This window comes from Cenococcum geophilum (genome assembly GCF_001692895.1).
Source record: "Cenococcum geophilum 1.58 unplaced genomic scaffold K441scaffold_1, whole genome shotgun sequence".
In the NCBI taxonomy this organism is placed as follows: domain Eukaryota; kingdom Fungi; phylum Ascomycota; class Dothideomycetes; order Gloniales; family Gloniaceae; genus Cenococcum; species Cenococcum geophilum.
This window is the reverse complement of record NW_027137559.1, coordinates 4,770,445-4,783,145: the sequence shown is the minus strand read 5'-3', so window position 1 is coordinate 4,783,145 and position 12,701 is coordinate 4,770,445. Positions and strand designations below refer to the sequence as shown.

General features: G+C 48.7%; 6 protein-coding genes across 6 annotated transcripts; 2 read left to right on the top strand and 4 right to left on the bottom strand.

The window, feature by feature from the left end:
- Positions 1 to 1,087: 1,087 nt before the first annotated feature.
- K441DRAFT_531164 (DUF221-domain-containing protein) lies at positions 1,088 to 5,029 on the top strand (the record flags this gene model as incomplete). The annotated part of the gene is made up of 3 exons (XM_067642195.1): positions 1,088 to 1,320; positions 1,368 to 3,817; positions 3,870 to 5,029. The coding sequence occupies 3 exons, from the start codon at positions 1,088 to 1,090 to the stop codon at positions 5,027 to 5,029; spliced, it is 3,843 nt and encodes a 1,280-aa protein (XP_067510500.1).
- Positions 5,012 to 5,627, bottom strand: K441DRAFT_650539 (uncharacterized protein). Its single transcript, XM_067647055.1, has 2 exons — positions 5,163 to 5,627; positions 5,012 to 5,081 (listed from the first exon to the last, which is right to left on the bottom strand). Exon 1 carries the CDS (start codon positions 5,371 to 5,373, stop codon positions 5,170 to 5,172), a length of 204 nt encoding a protein of 67 aa, XP_067510499.1. The 5' UTR covers positions 5,374 to 5,627; the 3' UTR covers positions 5,012 to 5,081; positions 5,163 to 5,169.
- Positions 5,399 to 8,093, bottom strand: K441DRAFT_691889 (aminotriazole resistance protein). The gene is made up of 7 exons (XM_067652518.1): positions 7,594 to 8,093; positions 7,407 to 7,533; positions 7,309 to 7,355; positions 7,144 to 7,250; positions 6,961 to 7,081; positions 6,254 to 6,902; positions 5,399 to 6,186 (listed from the first exon to the last, which is right to left on the bottom strand). The coding sequence occupies exons 1-7, from the start codon at positions 7,731 to 7,733 to the stop codon at positions 5,719 to 5,721; spliced, it is 1,659 nt and encodes a 552-aa protein (XP_067510498.1). The 5' UTR covers positions 7,734 to 8,093; the 3' UTR covers positions 5,399 to 5,718.
- A 130-nt stretch (positions 8,094 to 8,223) lies between these two features.
- K441DRAFT_650537 (uncharacterized protein) lies at positions 8,224 to 8,613 on the bottom strand. Its single transcript, XM_067647054.1, has one exon. The coding sequence runs from the start codon at positions 8,515 to 8,517 to the stop codon at positions 8,260 to 8,262; it is 258 nt and encodes an 85-aa protein (XP_067510497.1). The 5' UTR covers positions 8,518 to 8,613; the 3' UTR covers positions 8,224 to 8,259.
- A 907-nt stretch (positions 8,614 to 9,520) lies between these two features.
- On the top strand, positions 9,521 to 10,726 carry K441DRAFT_650536 (uncharacterized protein). The gene has a single exon (XM_067647053.1). It carries the CDS (start codon positions 9,799 to 9,801, stop codon positions 10,714 to 10,716), a length of 918 nt encoding a protein of 305 aa, XP_067510496.1. The 5' UTR covers positions 9,521 to 9,798; the 3' UTR covers positions 10,717 to 10,726.
- On the bottom strand, positions 10,695 to 12,152 carry K441DRAFT_650533 (GroES-like protein). Its single transcript, XM_067647052.1, has one exon. The coding sequence runs from the start codon at positions 12,014 to 12,016 to the stop codon at positions 10,877 to 10,879; it is 1,140 nt and encodes a 379-aa protein (XP_067510495.1). The 5' UTR covers positions 12,017 to 12,152; the 3' UTR covers positions 10,695 to 10,876.
- Between the last annotated feature and the right edge of the window lie 549 nt (positions 12,153 to 12,701).

Genomic DNA, 12,701 nt, shown 5'->3' with positions numbered 1-12,701 from the left:
TAGCCTCTCAGGAACAAGACTGGCATCGTAATTCCGAGGCGCTTCGCGTTGCTGCCCCTTGGCACCAACGTTATGGTTGTAGCCGAGCAGCTTTAGCCTCCAAATGCCTTCCGATCACCTTGATAGAGTGAGGGAAGATCAGCGAAATCATTAGAGTGAGATTAATTAGACTTGAAAACAAACGACGTTCTTTGGGTCCTGTCCTGGGATTCCAAGAAGTCCCCTGACTAAACGGACCCCGGCTGAAGGACTACAGGTATTTCATTTTTTTTCTCATGTTGCAAAGCCATAAATACGGTTGAAGACATCTCCTAAAAGTTCAAAACCTGTAAGATTGATCATAGTAAAGTTATGCCTAACAATCAAGGTAGATTGCGGATGACCATGTCTTCTGTACCGCCGCAGTAATAGAACACAAGTTAGGCCTAGAACACGAGTTAAGCCTAGAACGCGTGGCAACAAGCAACTCCGACGCTGTGCTAATTAGAATAGTCAGGAACAAGGCTATATTTTGCGTGCGTAACGGTATTGCATGTGTTGAACAGGATAGTGGTGATGATTAGTGCGTTCGCGTAACCGCCGCTGGATGGTGTGTATCAGCGGATGGTGTCTTGATGACATCGTTTGGGTGGTGAGGACTGCAAGCTCGCTTATGATTCTGCACCATGACGAAATAATGGCGTTGCGTTTGGGCTTGACGCTTGGCAGGCTAGCTCGAGCGCGACTTCCAAACTTGAAACCACCGCAACCACGAAAAGTTGTTTGAACTTTGAACCTTCAATTGCTCATCATGCCCTCTACCTTTTGCTACCATCTATGCTGTAGCAACCACCTCTACATTGATTTTACGCATCTACCCTCTCTGCAGCCCTTCAGTCTAGCAGCCCCATAGCCCCGAATAACTAGCTCTATTATTGCCATATCTCCACTCAGCGGGACCTACCTGAGTTGTTGAGATTGACGCGCCCTGCTGCATTCTACCTTTACGATTCTACGAACCCATGACCTAAACAGGTAGCTGCGACTCTCTGTTCACCTGGGACTTTATTTTCACTTTCGTGGCACGCTCTTTGGAGCATTTTGCAAAATGTCGTCTGCAAAACCTACCCCGACGTCCTTGTCCATCAATGGCAACTCGACTGTAAAGCAGTCAAACATGTCATTGAAGAACTTCTTCGCTTCTTTGTCAACCGCTGCTGTCATTTTTGGCATTCAGTTTGTTGCATTTCTCATTCTTAGCGGCAACTGGCGTTTCCGAAGTAGCTCACGAACTAAAGATCTCGCCCAGAGCCGCTCCTGGAGCGTATTCCACAGGATTTAGTAAGTGGCTTGATGAATGATGAACTTTAATATACTGACTGCTGCAGTTACTACAAGACATCATACGTGTCTAAGCGCAAACAAGTCGAGGAGCCTAGCTCTGCTCATCAATCATTTAAGAATGTGTTTACCTTCAATGGCACGAAATTAATCCGCATTGCCGGAGTCGATGGCTACCTTTTCCTCCGATACCTTCAATTACTGCTTAAGATCTTTGTCCCCATGGCAATCGTAATCCTACCAATACTCCTACCTATAAATAGAGCGGGGAATGTTTCTGGTGTGTCAGGCATGGATTCGTTTGGTTGGGCGAATGTCGGAGTACCTAAAAAGGCCAACCGGTTATGGGCACATTTAATACTTGCCCTTGTCGTCATCGCTTGGTCCTGCTATCAGTTCTATAGGGAACTGAGAAAGTTCGTCCGCCTCCGACAGACAGTCCTCACACAGCCGGAACACCGAATCCGTGCTTCTGCTACAACAATTCTGGTTCAGAGTATTCCTCGGAAATGGCTTACGGTACCAGCTCTCGATGCACTGTATGACGTCTTTCCTGGAGGTCTCAGGGAAATTTGGATAAATCGAAATTACGATGATCTTCAGCAGAAGGTCGATCTGAGAACAAAAGTCGCGAGGCAGCTGGAGAACGCCGAGACGGACCTGATCATCAAATGCAACAGAAAGCATAAAGAGATACAGCAGAAATTGGATAAGAAAGCTGGGATCAAGAAATCGAAGAAGGAGAGGAAACATGACGACGCCATGCACGACCAGAATCTTGGGCAAACAACAGACGATCCCGGTTTAACTTCTGGGAATCCACATGAAATCGAGCATACTCTCCAAGAGATATTGAACGAACCTGAATCAGCAGCGGCCTCGAGATCAGCCTCGCCTGATTCTGACCACAAGCGATCAAAGATACCAATTCCACTTGTAGGACAGGGGCTTCAGGCAGTCGGCCATGGAATAGGAGCTGTTGGGCATGGTGTAGGAAAACTTGGGCAGAAGGTCGTTGGTGGTTTCAAGGGGGCATTTGGGAAAGACGAGAATGAGAACTCAGCTCCCATACCCGAACAATATCAGAACCATTTGACCGACAGGACAGATGATAGAGAACCGCAACAGCTGTCCGAAAAAGAATACGGGACCGTTCCGCAGGGATTCATTTCGTCTTCACGAATCGACTCTGAATTCGAGCATCGTGGACCCGGCACAGAGGACCATGCTCCTTTGCAAGTCTCTACACATGATCAAGAAAAATACGAGGACGGTAAAGCCACATCTCACCCGCTGTCCCCAGAACAATCGCCCGTGTCAGCTCCTATGAAGAAGGGTCATTTAAAAGCATTGAGGGGTGCTCGAATAAATCCTTTGAGGCGCAGGAGCGATTTCACAAGCCCACAACCATTCCAGGCAGAAGGAGAAGAATTTCCCTTGACGACAGCTGCTACCAATTCAGAACTAGTGTACGATTACTCGACCGTATACAATGAAGAATCACCCGAGGACGATGAAAGCGCGGTGTGGAGGAGATACATCAAACCACCAGACCGTGATACTATGCGGCTACCTTTGTTCAGCAAATCATGGTGGCCGTCGATACCTTTGATCGGAAAAAAGGTTGATACTATTTATTATTGCCGCAAGGAGCTCGCACGTTTAAACTACGAAATTCAAGAGGACCAATCTCACCCGGAACGATACCCCTTGATGAATTCTGCCTTTATTCAATTCAACCATCAGGTTGCAGCCCACATGGCTTGTCAGTCACTTAGCCACCATATTCCAAGACAGATGGCCCCTCGAACGGTAGAGGTTAATCCCAACTATGTCCTCTGGGACAACCTCTCGATCAAATGGTGGGAACGATATCTTCGCGCTGGCTCGGTTGCTTTAACGATTACAGCACTTGTCATCTGTTGGGGATTTCCAGTTTCATTCGCTGGACTAGTATCAAACCTCTCATATTTAACGGGCTTAATACATTGGCTAGATTGGATAAACAAACTACCTCTTTGGGTTGTCAACTTTATCCAGGGCGTACTGCCTCCGTTGTTCATCGCACTCATGTTCTTACTTCTCCCGGTCATATTGAGATCCCTTGCTGGGTTTTCCGGAGTTACAACCGCGGGTGAAAGAGAGCTGAGAGTGCAGAACTTCTACTTTGCATTCGTTTTTGTTCAACTCTTTCTGGTTGTTTCTCTCTCTGCCGGCGTTACCAGAACCATACAGGCTGTGGTTGATAACCCACTTTCCATTGCTGGAACTCTTGCTAGGAATCTTCCAGGAGCATCAAATACTTTTTTCTCGTACCTGATTCTTCAACCCTTAAGTATCAGCTCCGGAACACTTCTGCAGCTTGGAAATGTACTTATGCTACTTCTGAGCCGCTTTTTAGACACCACAGCTCGACAAAAGGTTTCACGAATATTAGGAAGCCCGCGAATATTCTGGGGTACTCTCATTCCTATGTACACCAACTTCGGTGCAATAGGTGGGTTCTGGTATTTTTGAAAAACAGTGCTAGATTCTAACAATTGTTTTAGGCCTCATATACTCAATCATATCTCCCCTGATCCTCTTGTTCATGATCCTAACGTTTAGTCTTTTGTGGTTCACCTACCGCTACCAGATGATATATGTGTCATTGCCTACTGCCGAAACGAATGGACTAATATTCCCCAAGGCGATAAATCAACTCTTCACTGGCTTGTATTTCATGGAATTGTGCTTGATCGGCCTTTTCTTCCTAGTAAGAGATGAACACAACAAGATTGCCACTCTACCGCAGGCTATCATCATGATTGTCGCCTTCGCCGGCACGGTAATGTTCCAAATATTAGTCAATAACGCTTTCGGTCCCCTTTACACCTATCTTCCCATTACCTTCGAAGATGAGGCTGTTCGGCGGGACGAGGAGTTTCAAAGAGCACAAGCGAGTCGTTGGGGCCGGAAAGGGGGTGAGGAAGAAGATGAAGATAAAGACTGTTCTCAACACTCCCTAAATGAAGTTTTAGAGCAGCGGGAGGAACAGGAAGTTAGGGAAAGTAAAATCTTGGGGGAACAAGATCTGCAGGATCTGAAGAACAATCGCAAGTCCGGAGGGACTGAAATGAGGAACCCGGAAGCTCGGGGGGAGTCCGAAAATAGGCTGGGCGTACCCCAAGTCAGTGATGAAGAGCCACAAGCGGGGCGGTCTCGCAAGCTCCGAGCATCTTGGGCAGACAGATCGGGCGCTCGCTCACGCTCCCACTCACATGCGGATGCTGAGCTAACCTCAGACTCCCAGTCTCGGTCCCAGTCCCACGAGAAAAGACTCCACTCCAAAACGTTTACAACCTTGACCAGCAGAATCCGATCTGGCCTCGATAACACCACTCGGCCCATCCGCGATATTGAGGCTCAAATTACTCCGGAGACTTATCTGTTCACCGATACTCAAGACGCACTGGAAGACATTGAGCCTGAAGCAAGACAAAAGATAATCAAACGTGCTTTCCAGCATCCTGCAACACGGGCCATTCAACCCACTGTATGGATTCCCCACGATGAGATTGGCCTTACTGCCGATGAGATCCAGCGCACCAGTCGGTACACGAACAATATTTGGATCACGAGCAAGAACGCGAGATTAGATGCGAAGTGTCACGTCATGTTCAAAGGCCTGCCGCCGGATTGGGATCCTTTCGACAATATGGATATTTAGAAGTGGGCAATGTGGCTATTCTTAGTGTGCTTGGAATGAGAGCGGTTATACGGTACGGCACTTTACTACTGAATTGCGATTGATGCGATGTGCAGCCTCGACTAGCAAGCCTTTATATATTGACATTCCTTAGAAGTGCTTTATTGCAGTTCTTTTTGCATACCGGGAGCGGATGTTGAAAATATAACAAACTTGGATGAGCACATTTTACCCTGTATTATTATTTGTAGGGAACCGTGGGGGGGCAAAGAATTAGGGTTGTTCTTAGATACCCTAGCGATCATATGGCGGATGAACGGCTCATGAAATTGTTCATAAACTCGTAATGAAACATAATTATACATGACTAGTCTCAATAGCTCTTTATGTGTGGTCTAGAGCTAATTCCTAGTCGTAATATGAGTATGTACTGTATACATCTAGAATTATAGTTACAAAGTGCCCATGCTTCGGTGCCTTGCGCGAACTCTAATTAACTAACACCTCTATGCGTCCTATTTCCCTACTAATATTATGCTTATCCATCGAGGCTGGACACGTATATGCCTCGTAGCGCGTGGTGGTTTTTGACTGGAGTCATGATGCGGCCCCGTCAGAGCTCCACCGGAATGTGCAAATCCTAAAGGTCTCAATAGGAAGAAGAAAAGTGTTCTAGGAGGATATATCGTCCATCGAACACCTAAATCCAGCTACCTATCCTCCACTGGAACCATCTCGTGCTCACCGGCTACGTCCTGCGCCGCTGACTGTGCGCCTGTATTCTTACCAGGAACCTCAATCCCAAACACCGAAATCAAGAGACCCACTGCACAAAGGATTACACAAGAATAGTATACCGCTCGGTATCCGATCTCGCCCACCTTTCCAGTTCCGTCGCCGTATCTTTCCGTAATCCCTTGCGCGACAGCAGTCAATATCGCCAAGCCAAGGACTGAGCCGCCTACTTGCACTGCGACATTGAACACGGCAGCGGCAGCACCTTGGTCGGACTTGGAGGCGGCGGATACGATGACGAAGTTTGAGGTGAAATAGACGCAGCCAATGCCCAGAAGATAGAGTATCATTCCCGGAAAGGTGAAGGCAAAGTAAGAGGTGGAAGGTGTGATGAAGGAGAAAAGCAGCACGCCTGCAAGGGCTAGCAAGTGGCCCAAAATGAACTGGAAAAGAATTTAGTAACAACGATAGAGAGATTGTTAATATGTAGAACGCAAGGGTGGTACGCACCATATTGCGCGCTCCAATTTTGCCAAGAATTCTGCCAGACACAGGGAAGAACAGAAGTGCGGTTACCCCCAGGGGAAGGAACAGGACGGACGTGTGTACGGGACTGGCTCCATACGACTGCAGCTGGAGCGTCAGGAAATATGTGCATCCTTGGCGAATAGCGAATGAGATGGCAGCGAGGGCGAGGGTGAGATTGAAGGAGAGGGAGCGGAATAGGTGGGATGGCAGTAGAGAGACAGTTGCACGGCTTTCCTGGAATCCGAAGAGAACTAGTAGAACTACGGCTGGAATCAGCGTTCCGAGTATTCGCCCGCTACCCCATCCAAGTGAGTTGGCGGTAGAGAAGGCGTAGTTGAGTAGGATAATTCCAGGAAGGCCAAGCCCAATGCCTAACACATCGAAGCGGATCAAGCGGCTTAGAATGGAACGGGATAGTTTTTGTAGACCTGAAACTTCTGCAGTCCTCGATCCTTCGGCATTAGATTCTTCGGTATTGGTCTGGGTAACTGGCGCTTCACGTTTCGTATCTGTTGGGGGAAGGACAAGCCAGGCGGAGGGAACTACGATTGCGGATATCATCAAGGAAATCCAGAAAATCCATCTCCATCCAACGAAATCTGTCAAAACGCCTCCGAGGATTAGGCCAACACTACCCGGATGCATATTAGCGCGGAGGCGATCTATGGCAAAAAATAAGATCAACTTACACAAAGCCCACAGAGCCGGAAGCTGCCCAGTAGCCTAGTGCGGTAGCTTTTGCTTTTGGCTCTGAAAAGAACAATGCTATATATGCTTGTGCGGATGGTACTGTAAAAGCTGCCCCAATGCCTGATATTGCGGCAGGAGTCAGTGATAGTACTTCTTTTAGGGCTTTAAGCACAAAAACATGCCTTGAAAAGCGCGGGCAATCACAAGGTCAATAAAGTTTTGTGTTAACGCGCTCACAAGCGTGAAGAGAGCAAAGAGTGACATTCCAAATAAGAGGACACTGCGATGCCTGAATACATATATTAGCCGAATTCGTTATATCAAAGACAGAGAAAAGCGTGACGTACCCAAATATGTCACCTCCTCGCCCTCCAAGCAGAAGAAAGGCGCCGAACTTAAGCAAAGTTAATAAGAACTAAGAAGTGGTGATACGGGATCATCTCACCGTTAAAGCATAAGCTGAAATAACCCATTGAAGGTCGCCAACATGAACGTTAAATTCTTTTTCAATCGTAGGTAGGGCAATTGTGATTGCGCTTAAGTTGGCGAGATCGAGAAACATCGCAGAGCAACTACATATCCAGTCAAAAATTGTTCCAATCGACCCCGAGATCTCGCGTAGGTACACTCACACCACCACAAGTATAAAGTAAGGACTGCGCTCCCTAATTTTTTCTGGTCTTTCTTGCAGCCATTTTAAGACTGCCGCAGCAGACATGCTATGAGATGGTTCCCTGAGCATCAAGGAGCCGAGTCTTGAAAAGACTGGCATGGTGAGATGCTGGGACGTTTGCTCGAAATATAGGAAATTAAATGGAATTGAAATTAAAGAGTGGGCGAATACTAGAAAATTAATAACAAAGTAGGTGGACTCTTAGAGTTGGAATAATATACGACAGGGGGCGCACCTCGGAAACATTGAAGCGAGACCGAAGTGAGTCATGAACGGTAAGCAGTCAGACGTAACATTCTATTCCTGCTCTGACTGTGAGCTACTGCAGTCAAACCCAAAGATCATTCTCGCAGCGCTGCAGTACGTGATGACACGAATAAGACCCAAGTCATCATGGTTAGCTGCTCTGGGTTGTCACAACCAACGGGTCTACCGGTGAGTAAAATTTGACTCTCTTGTATGAATTCCATTTTGAAACCAAGGTATTAGTCCAAAACGGTGGGTAAGATAATGAGTGCATGCTACTGTGTTTGGAATGGCTGCCGCTTTATCAGTCTCAAATATTTCCTCGTCAGACCCCCGTCAAGAATCCCCCCCTCCCAGCCCTGCACGTAACACGAGCCCTTTAAGTGGTAATGAAGACACCCACCCCAACCCCTACACGAGCTACCGCAGCTATAAACCCGCGTTTCGTTATGATTAGCCGTCGATGTGGGATCATCAGCATTGCCTTCTCTTCAGGGCTATACATATCGTCAACGTGACTATCTGGTCTGACAGTAACACGAACATCATTCCCTTCGAAATCTCCATTCCAGCCGCCGCCTGCCTCACCCATGAGCATGCTCATGAACTGCTCATGGGCTTCTTCGGCTGAATGCATATTACCGTCGCGATGATCCAGGCTGCGGGCTATTGCACGCCAGTTCTCCAAAGACGTTCGCCGGCGCGGCTCAGGGCCGACACGTTTGACGGTATCAGCGCAGATGCCAGCACAGGCGAGTGTCTTGTCGTCGAAGAAAAGACCTGTTGCTGCTCGAGTCCTATGGGCGGCACGGTATAACGGCTTGTCTAGATCATTAATGGAATCTACAGGGCGAGGCGGAGGCACTCTCTGTCGACCACAAAGTTGGCCTGTGATCTTGGTCCAAGACCTTGACGATGGAGATGTCGCTGAAGATGCGGTAGGGAGGGAAGAAGTTTCCGGGTCCGTCAAATTGATCATGGACGACAGAGTCGGATGCTATAGATGCGGATTAGTCGCTATCGAGCATCGGAGGGATCAAACGTCATCCAATGCAAGGCCTGGGGTTGATTCAAACGAACTTGAAGCTACCATGTCATGTGTGCATGCGAGGATATTCTTGTCCTGCTCTTCAAGCTTTTAATTGCCGAGAAGGTCAAAAGACACGGGCTAGACCGAAATAGATCGGTGGTAGCTCTTCAGAAGATCTAGAATGGTATCGAGGCATTGTAGAGTGTTTTAGGAAATAGCTATCAGCTGGGCCTGTGTCGATGAGATGTGGTGGATGTTGTAGATGTTGTAGATGTGGAAGGCATGATAGACGACATGATAAATACAGAGAAGTAGAGTAGAATACGAGGAACGGATGAGTATATAGAGACTAGGAATTGATGGCTCCCTAGTAGGCCACAGCTTAGATGTCTGCTCGGATCATCTATTTGTGTTGCCAGTGGGAGTACCCCCAATTACCTATTTGCCTATTTGCCTATTTGCCTATTATATTTTTTTACACCTATTTGTCCATTTACCTAGATAGTTATAAGTAATTATGAGCTAGAGGCGGAAAGGTCGGCTGTTTGGGTAATGCCGATGGGATGAAAGCTCTCCAGCTTCCCCCGTCCGTCTCACAAAACCTTCATCTCTCCAAATAAACTCCCAATTCTTCACCAATAGCACCCTCCAACAGCGTACACTCTAGCCATATCCTCCACCGACCTTCCAGCCCTGAATCCTTCGCGTATTGGCCAATGGCCGTCATCTTCACACGCGTCGTCCGCTTCAGGCCACCGCTGTGGTTTCAGCCAACATCCAGGCTACAATAATGCCCGCCTACTATAAACGGCCTCTGCCACGCCAACATCACTCATGTTTTCATTCTAGCAATTCTCATTAACTGGCTAATCAGCAGAATCAACGAAAATGTCCTTGTCGCCTATCGAAGCTCTCCCTGTCGAAATCCTCCAGGATATCTTCGTCAGATCGCTCAACCTCGACCTCCCTCTCTCGTCCCCCCATGTCGGTACGAAACTGTCTAGCACCCACTGCTACCTCGCCGCTTGCTTCGAATACCTCTATACTCCTATTGGCGACCGCATTCGCCAAAGCCGTCTCCAAAGCCGCATATTTGCTAGCAGGTGGATGACATGGCAGTTCTTTCAGATCTTTGCCACCAAGGCCTACGAAGCTGCTGGCTGCGTCTGCGGGCAGCATGAATGCGAGAAAGCAATTTGGCCGCCCGATTTTGCAAACCCTAAAAGCATGCAATTTAGCATCGGCCATCTCACGCGGTTGAGCTACATCAAATGTCGAATACCTGCGAAGCTGCTTCATGGCCCGTGGACCGAGGAGAAAGTGCAATTCCTCCGGTATTTGGTCTGCACAACCTCAATGACGGTGGACTGGGCAGACCGTGAGGTGCGCAAGATTGCTTTACAGGGTAAGAAGGAGGCTATACTCGAGCGCAACTATGAAGCTGTTGAGCTCTTCAATCATAATCGACGGCTCGGGAAGGCCCCGACGATTGAGCTGGTTCGATTCGCCGTGTTGGACGGCGGGTGCGATAGAAGCATTGTATACGACATCATGGCCAGCGCGAGGTCTTGGGGTTATCGCGATTGGGATGATGAAGCATTAGACAAGTGGGTAGAGCAGGCAATTGCGCATCATAACCCGAAAGGGAAATGGCTGAAATTGAAATTGAGCGAATTGAGAAGACATGGCGGCTTTCTAGGTCCGCATACAGGGGACTATAGCATCGACGGTGATGAGCTGGTTGTAAAACACTACAAAGCATGTCGAGTGGGTGAAATAAGACCCCGTTTTAGTGTTAGAAATTGATTATATTGCCAATTCCCTGAAGGACAATTGCTGTTGATTGCATTGTTTCCAGTACTTAACATCAACTACCCTGGGATCTTTGAACAAAGGGATTCTTTCCATGCCTAGCTGCGTCTACTATTCAGAAAACTCACCTGCGCGTCTTCGAAAGTGGCATCCCCTACTCTTTATTTGGCGCTAGCACGACATCCTCACCCCATCCTGCATGCTCTTCTGCCACATCCAAAGCTTGCTCCACATCATCCAGCCCATACGGACCCAATACCTGCATCCCACTCTCTTCCCCCACCTTCAAATTTCCAAACTCGACCATCTTGATGAAACGCTCGGTCTGTTCCCGCTCANACATGAACTTCCCCTTGATGGTTATACTCTTGAACATAGTCAGCCCATATGGTATCTCGACATTACCCGTGATACCTCCCATAATCACCGCCGTTCCATTCCGCTTCAACGCCAGGAGGCAGGACGTGATATGAGATGGCGTACCATTCGCCCCGGCCGCAGGAGGGCTGAAATCGATGTAGGTCTGCGCGCCTTTGCCGCCGGTAGCCGCCAGCAAAGCTCCCGCGTCCTTCTGAACATCGCTAACAAGCTGCACGGTGGTGAGTCTCTCCGCTCCGGGAAATTGCCTCAGTTTCTCCAATCCGTTCGCGTTCCTCCCCGCAGCTATGACCTTCGCCCCCATCGCCAGCGCAACGAGCACCGCTGCCCCGCTGAACTTGCCCGTGGCCGGCGCCACTATGACGGTCGTGCCGGCACCAACGCCCGCCTCCTCGAGTCCGCCGAAGGGAACGAGGCCGGTGGAGATTGCGAGCAGCTCTGATACCTTGTAACCTAGACCGTCCGGCTTGGCTCCGCACAGCCTCTCCTCGTCGAGCGGGAAACAGTTCTCCAGTGGTAGTTTCGCCACTTCCGCATACGTTCCATGTCTCCATGGCCCATCCATCAGCCTCTGGCTCCCCTCGCTCAACCCCCCGTGAAGGCCTAGCAAAAAGTTGCAGTCTGCGTCATCGCGGGCGGTAATGGTCGGGTCGCAGAAGACCAGCTGGCCCGGTTTCAAGGCGGTTGCATCAGGGCCGGTGGAGACGATCCGGCCGATGCACGAAGGGCCAGGGACTAGTGGGAGAGAGAGAACGTAGGGGCGCGTGCCGTTGAAGATCTCGCGGGTGTAGGACTGAAGTCCGGTGGCTAGGACGCGGACGATGGCTGAACCTAATTCAGCGGCCGGAGTTGGGACCGATTCTATAGAGACGGGCTTGTCTAAGGCTGAAAGAACTACCGCCTTGTGGGTTGCCATAGTGTACTACTAAATAGGTGTGGAGGCGTTACGTTTGGCGTATTGAACGAGTAAATGATGGGTGTACGTGCTGCGATGAGTGAAGTTGATTTTGATACTCTTGGATGATCTTATTAAGGCATATGGAAGATACATATAGCTATCTAATTACTATTCTTGTGTGTTGGTTGCTGGTTGACGCAAACGGCGCACACCCGATATACAGAATACGACGGGCTTAGGCGGACTATATCCGGGGCCCAACCAATCGCCACAAATTGCATTAAGGGCAACGCATATTCTTCTTTTTTGGTATTTAGCTACGACACTATCTGCTTATCCTCTCCCTGGTATAATGGGACCAACGATTATCGATAAGAGTCAGCCAATAGGATCAAGGCTCCGTGATCATACGCGTACTTTTGATTCTCGTGTTCGCGCACAGTCCAACTCTCGTACCAGGGGAAGGATAAGCTTCCCGCCGCTACTTTCCATATCGGCCGCGTTTGGAAATATTGCCGGCACCATCAACTTGATGCAATGACTCGAGGCATTGATGAACGAGTGTCAAAAAGTCCATTCTAGTTGGAATTTGGAGTTAAGAAAGGGAGCCAAGATTCTTCTAACGCGATTTATAAAATTCACTCATCCGGTACTGCGTCTCCCCTCACTGCCAGGTCTTCCAGAGCTGGCCCTCCTTCGAGTT